The 7,108-nt window shown below is 30.6% G+C and overlaps 1 protein-coding gene across 1 annotated transcript; it reads right to left on the bottom strand.

The window, feature by feature from the left end:
* Positions 1 to 3,214: 3,214 nt before the first annotated feature.
* On the bottom strand, positions 3,215 to 4,018 carry LOC105126503 (uncharacterized). Its single transcript, XM_011027376.1, has one exon. The coding sequence runs from the start codon at positions 3,933 to 3,935 to the stop codon at positions 3,471 to 3,473; it is 465 nt and encodes a 154-aa protein (XP_011025678.1). The 5' UTR covers positions 3,936 to 4,018; the 3' UTR covers positions 3,215 to 3,470.
* Positions 4,019 to 7,108: the final 3,090 nt, after the last annotated feature.

The following is a 7,108-nucleotide window of genomic DNA, read 5'->3' as shown; positions in this document are numbered from 1 at the left end:
TTAAATAATATTTTATATTAAAATATATATTAATAATTTTTTTATTTTTTAAAAATAATTTTTAACATTAATATATTAAAATATTTTGAAAACTAAAAATATATTAATTTAAAGTAAATAAAAAATAAAAAAATAATTTTTTTTAAAACACTTTTGAAACATAGAAATAAACAACAATAAAAATATTAAAATTAAAGTTAAAAATAATATTAGATCAAAGAAACTATAAAAAGCTTGAAAAGTTTAAAAAATGAAGTATTTTTCTAAAAAAAACTAGTTTTTAAGTTTTTTTTTTTTTATAAAACTCAAATTAAGGAGAAACTTTATGATGTTCATGCTATAACTACTTAGATATTTAAGTAAAGAAATATACATAAAAATTAAAGAGAAATAAAAAAAATAAAAATAATCTAATATAAAAGAGAATTCTTATTATTTTTTGATGAGATCTCTTTAATACTGTATGTATCTTGTAGTTAGATCGTGGATGCTACAACTTTTTCTGGATAACTTGTGCTTTCTTACCAAGTCCGCCCAAGGTTTTGAGACTTACTAGTTGATGTCTTCGGTTGTTAATTAAAGAATCCGGTTGGCCATTTTATTTGACCAAGAAGGAAAATCACACCATGAACATTGCCCGTCCCATGAAAGAGCTCACCGATGTGGTTTTAATATCATTATAAAACATAACATGAGGATATTGAAAGAGACTGCATACTATCAAAACAACAACTTAAAAAACAAATTAAATAAAATATTATAAAAAAATATTTAATACTTATATTTAATTAATTAATTTAATTTAATTTAAAAATAATTTTTTTAAACTTGTAAATAAATAACACTAAAAAAATACGAGTATAAAAAAAATAAAAAAACCCAAATGAATCTTTTAAATTCATAATAAGTGAAAACTTAGATCCATATTTAATCAAAAAGTTTAATTCCCAACTAATTTAATATTAAAAGATAAAATTAAAAAAAAAACAGTTTAAAATTGTTATAAAGTAAAAGAGATATCAATAAAAAATAATAAAAATTAAATAATTTTTTATATTTATATTTATATTTATTAAAACACTAAATTTAAAAAAAATATGAAAAGCTCACAAATGTCAGCTTAACAGTTTTTTTTTTATTTTAAATATAGTTTAGTCATTTTTTTACACTTAAAAAAAAATAAAAAAACTAAAAAACTCCTGGACACCGGTTTGAAAGTTTTTGCTTCCATGCATAATTAAATAATTTTATTGCATTAAAAAGTGAAAAGATTAATTTATCCCAATCAATTTAAAAATGATTACTAAATCATATAAAAATATAATATTATCTCTAACAATTTAGTTTAAAAATGATAAAATAATAATTTCACTATATTTATCCATAATAAAGAATGGAATAACTATGAAGGCGAGGGTATCACGTTGAAAGCACATAAAAAGATGAGGATAAGTCATGGTCAATGCACTAAGAAATTCTATGTATAATATGATACTCCACGTCAAAAAATGTCTCCCTCCGTCCAGCAAATTTATCCTCAACTTGTTCATCTCATGAATGAATCAACCGTAAAATAAATAAATAAAGAAACGCGATTCTTCCTTTTCTTACATTTTATTTTATTTTATTTTATGGTACGTAATAATTGGTCTTCACCCTCGTATGCACGATGCCACATTGGATTCTCCCAGCTGGTTTTCACGATCGGAGACAGTTAATTTATTATTCTCTCCTATCTCTTTTCTTTTTAATTATTATTAATAATAAATTATGCATCCCTTTTCCTCTCCTAGAAATTCAGAAACTCTAGTTGATTTAAGTCTTTTTAATAAATTTTCAGCAATATACCATTAAATAACACGTCATTAAAAGCAGTAGCTGAAACCTGAGAATCCATCTCCAAAATAACCCACTGACTTCCTTTGTTGCAAACCAAACAATGCCTATAATGTGAATTATAATAGGGGTAGATATCATTTTTTAAAGTATTTTTATTTGAAAATGTATCATAATAGTATTTTTTATTCTTTTAAATTTAATCTTGACATTAAAAAATTAAAATATCAAAATAATTTAAAAAATAATAATTTAAAACAAAAAAAAAATCAAAATTCTTAAAAATACAGTTAGGCCGATGACAACAGCTGCATATTAGAGATGCAGGGACATCAACTATAAATGACAACAGCTGTAACAGTACTATCGCTCAAAGCATTTAAATCAATGTCACAAGCATTGAATAGTGACCCGAAATCCAATTAGCATTTGTGCATACATTAAAGTATTAAAATATTAATCTTTATTTAGAAAGATTATTACAGCTTTTAAGAAATTATTTAATATTTTTCACTTAAAAAATACATTAAAATATTTGTTTTTAATTTTTTAACATTAACCCATTAAAATTGCAAAACAAAACACTAAAAAATGTTAATTAAATATTTTTCAAAATAAATTTAATAATACAGATACCAAACTTAGGCAAAAGCCATGATGGCACCGCGTTAATTAGGCAGCGTTTGCAAGGTGGTGTCAATCGCACATCTTGTCCATTTTGTTGCCCCCTCTTCCGCCAAACTGACACAACATTGTAACGTGACCACACTTCTTTGTCCATACCATATTTCTATTATTATTATTATTATTATTATTTTCCAGAAAGACAAATTAAAAAAAAACAATTACTACAAAAATTAAACTCGGCTTTATTTAGCTAGTGATTTGGTTTTGAATTTACTATAATTAATTGGGTTAATCACAGCCCTTCCTTTCAAAGCACGTGATTTCCTTTCTCAAAAATTAAAATATTTCCCATTTTAATAATGTGGGAGTGACAATGTTATCCCTCAATTATATTTAATCTTCAAAAGCTAGTGTCCATATAAACTTATATGTGTAATTTGACTGTCAATTCGTATATTATACATATGCACAGCATCATGTGGCATTAATGCACGTGTTATGCATGATCTATGGTTAAAATAAATTAGTCACATCAATATTAATTGCTTGTTGATTTGTATTATAATGCAAATAATTGCTAATACCATTTCTTTTCATTTTGAATAATTGTGTTTTCAAAAAATTTAATTTTTTATTTAAAATTAATTTTTTAATTTTTTTTAAATTATTTTAATGTGATAATAATACAAATAATTTTTTTAAAATAAAAATATATTATTTTAATATAATTATGAATAAAAAGAATTTTGACTGGCACGGTAAACGTTGCTTGATACTCGCTTGTTAATTAATAGGGAGAGAAAAAAATGGTTATTATTTTCAAATATAGCTAGTCAACTCATCTAGGGGTAAAATTGTAATACAGCCCATAAACGGGGACAGCTAAAGATATTGCAAAAGCCACCTAATCATCATCCAGGGTGCAATCCTACGCCCAAACTTCCACAACTAACCCCAATCATGACAATATTTACATCCACAACCCTCTCTGATTCCCCAAACTACCCCTACTCAGGGATGGCACCCAACCTCGCCGAGAACTTCCCCCTGCCCCCATTTCTTCTCGGCCCGCCACCGCCGGCCGCCACTCTCCGGCTTGACTTACCATCATTCTCGACAGAAAAAACCAGTTTCTTGTGACATCCACATTTTTCAGCCCCGCCGCTTTTCATTAAAGCGGAGCTGGCTTTAACGGCCAATGCAGCCATTTCTTCAGGTTGCAAGGGATGCTTTAACCAGCTCAATGGCAAGGCAAAATAAAGCTGACCGGGTTGGAGTTCTTCTTCGTCATTTATAGCTGAAACGACATCATCAAACTCCATTTCATCCGCGTTGCAGATGAAGTAGGTTGGGATCTTGGCAAGAACAAATGAAACCTTAACTGGGTACGAGAATTCCTGTAACCTTCCATCTTGTAAGATCAACTTTGCTGTTGCTACATGTGTCGATTCACAAGAACTGCAAATACCCATCTTGTGAATTCAAGATTTGAGAGTGAAAGTCTTGATATGATTTATTTTTTTGGTTAGGCGAGGCTTGAAGCCGAGAAGAGTGGGGCTTATATAGCAGGGAGAGGTCGCCTCGATAATGTACCTGGTTGCCACGTCAGATTTGTCATCTTATGTTATCAGTGTGCAGGGGTTGCCAGCCTGTGAGTGGTGGGAGACAGGTTGTATGCTATGTAGTTACAGAGTCTTTTAGGTTGCTTCCGATTGGTGTAAGAAAAAAAAAGAAGAATAAATGTAAAATAAATATGCAAATTTTAAAATGAATTTATGTATTTTTAAAATTGAAAGAATAAAACAACATGTTATCATCTATTTTTATTATATACCTCTTGTTTATCTATAAATGGCAACTAAATGTTATCTAAATTTAGTATTCTTGATTCTCAAGCAAACTATTACGTATTTTGAATTTTATTTTGCTAAAACTTAATTCGATAAAATACTGAATATTCATTTTGAAATTCGAAAATCCAGTAAATTAAGACAATCTAATATAAATTATGCCAACTCATCTAGTTTTTTTCTTTCTTCGTTATGTGGTTCTTTCAAGTCAAAATAGTAGGAAAAAAAAGCTGTGTGGGCAGACAACTCTGCCGCACATTGCAGCAGTGGCATGGCATACATCAATTACTCCTCAAAATTCTCTCCTTTTGCCTATTACCAGGGCACTTCTACAGGCAAAAACCGTCAGGAAGAGCCCCATGATTATCTGATCTGCATATATATATATATATATATATTCCATGAACCCCTGCCTAGTTGGCTCAGAGGAACCTAAACTCTGAATTATGACCTCTAAGCAACCGTGAAAAAGATGCTATTTGGGTTCCATCAGGTAAGAGTACACCCGTGTTTAGTTTTTCTTCAATAAAATTTAACAAATTAAAAAATTAAAAAAATAACATTATTTAAAAAATATTTAAATAAATAATATAATTTAGAGATTCTCAAAATCATAAATGATATATAATAAAAAGAGATTATTAACAGTAAATGAAATAAATCACATCAACTATTTAAAAGTAAATTAATCTTTTTATTTTTAGACGGCACGTGTAATTTATTTTATTCATTATTGATGATTTTTTTAGTATAATTTAATTTATTTTATTGAAAACTCATGACAATGCTGTAGATGTTATCATTGAAATTTCAACGTTCTTTCATAATCAATTTTGTATTTGTGTAAATTGATTGCACTTTTGATTTATGTGGGTGATGTGAGATAATATCAAAGCTTAGTTCTGGTTGATGGAGGGGGCAGGGGATGGGAGGGTGAGGTTTTGACATGAAATTCTGTGTGTGGGTACTGTTATTAATGGTGGTGGCACTACCTAACATCATCCACTATCTTGAATGACGAACCATTCCATTCATGGCGAGAGAGAAGACGATATCCATTTAAAGTGGAGATGCATTGTTCTGTTAAATTGATGGTGGCTCATCATCAGATGGAGCAAGGCATCTAAATCTAAACATGCAAATGGCAGATCTTTTGAGATTAGAAACATTGTTAGGCACATTGCATGCCTTGCTAAGAATGGAGGGTGCCTTCACTTTTTAAGGTTTTCACTTTGCACTACCGAAGTACGGCTTTCTTCGGTTCTGATAAAGATATTTTTGGTGTCACTTTTTGTTAGATGCTTGTCGCTCTCTGATCTACAGTCAATTATGGTGATTGAACCTAATTACCTCTAATCTGTGATGGGTTCTTGCACAGGACTGAAGAGAAATTTTTGGACAAATTAGGCCACTGTCCATTAATCTGATAGACTTGAATCCACTACTTTGTCTTAAAATCTCTGTAGAAACAGGGATGAATCATGTTCTTGAACGCTCTGTACATCATTCCATGAATACCATGCTTTAACTGGTTTTTATATGTTGGTTATGATATACTATGTTAATGATACGACTATTTTTATAAAATGTAGATTTTTTTGTTGTTTGTTTTCTGGAAATGATGGTATTTTTTGAAGAGAGAGTAATCCCACAAAATTGTGAGGTATTTGTGATAGAGTAAGTGAGGTGTTTTCTCCTAATAATAGAGAGATTCTTAGTTATTCTCCTATTATTCGAGAGAGGTTGTAATTCCCATATTACTTAGTAAAATCTTTCTATACTTGTCTGTGGACGTAGCCCAATTGGGTGAACCACGTAAATTCTTGTGTGTTCCATTTCTCATTTTATCCTGTCTCTTATCTTTTATCTTGTCGGGTTTGCATGTCAGCATCCTAACAGTGGTATCAGAGCCTCCTGGTTGGTGTTGTTAATACACAAAAGTTATCCGTGTATACGGGTACTATTCACGTATACGGAACTATTCACCTATACGACACTATTCATCCATACGGTACTGTTCACATACGTTGCTGTTGGCGTATATAGAAAGTCAGTGCGGTGATTAAATACAGTCTAGGAAGTTCTGTCTAAGGAGATTGAGTTTTAAGCGGGACCGTTTGTGACCCCTCCAATCTTTCCTAGGAACTTACTTAGTGAAGTATTATTCACACGATACTATTTCTATATACGTTACAGATCTGTGAAACGGTGATAGCTGAATAGATCTTGGTGAATACAATGGCAGCAAAGTACGAGATTGAGAGGTTTAATGGGAGCAATTTCTCATTGTGGAAAATGAGAATCAAGGCAATTTTAAGGAAAGACAATTGCTTGGCAGCAATTGGGGATCGACCCGCGGAGATCACTGATGATGCAAAATGGAATGAGATGGATGGCAATGCTATTGCTAACATACATTTAGCATTAGCCGATGAAGTATTATCAAGTGTGGCGGAGAAGAAAACAGCTAAGGAGATATGGGAGACTCTAACAAAGCTATACGAGTCCAAGTCTTTGCACAATAAGATTTTCTTAAAGCGGAGACTTTATACCCTTCGAATGGCAGAAACCACATCGGTGACTGACCATATCAACACAATAAGAACTCTATTTTCACAACTCACTACATTGGGTTAGCAAATAGAGGAAAATGAACGTGTAGAGCTTCTACTTCAAAGTCTTCCTGATTCGTATGATCAGCTCATTATCAACTTGATAAATAATATCCTCTCAGATTATCTAGTCTTCGATGATGTTGCAGCCGCTATCTTGGAAGAAGAAAATAGGCGCAAAAA

The sequence above is a fragment of the Populus euphratica genome, unplaced genomic scaffold (genome assembly GCF_000495115.2).
Source record: "Populus euphratica unplaced genomic scaffold, PopEup_1.0 scaffold41.1, whole genome shotgun sequence".
In the NCBI taxonomy this organism is placed as follows: Eukaryota; Viridiplantae; Streptophyta; class Magnoliopsida; order Malpighiales; family Salicaceae; genus Populus; species Populus euphratica.
The sequence above is the reverse complement of the archived record's forward strand: the minus strand, read 5'-3'. Positions and strand labels throughout refer to the sequence as shown.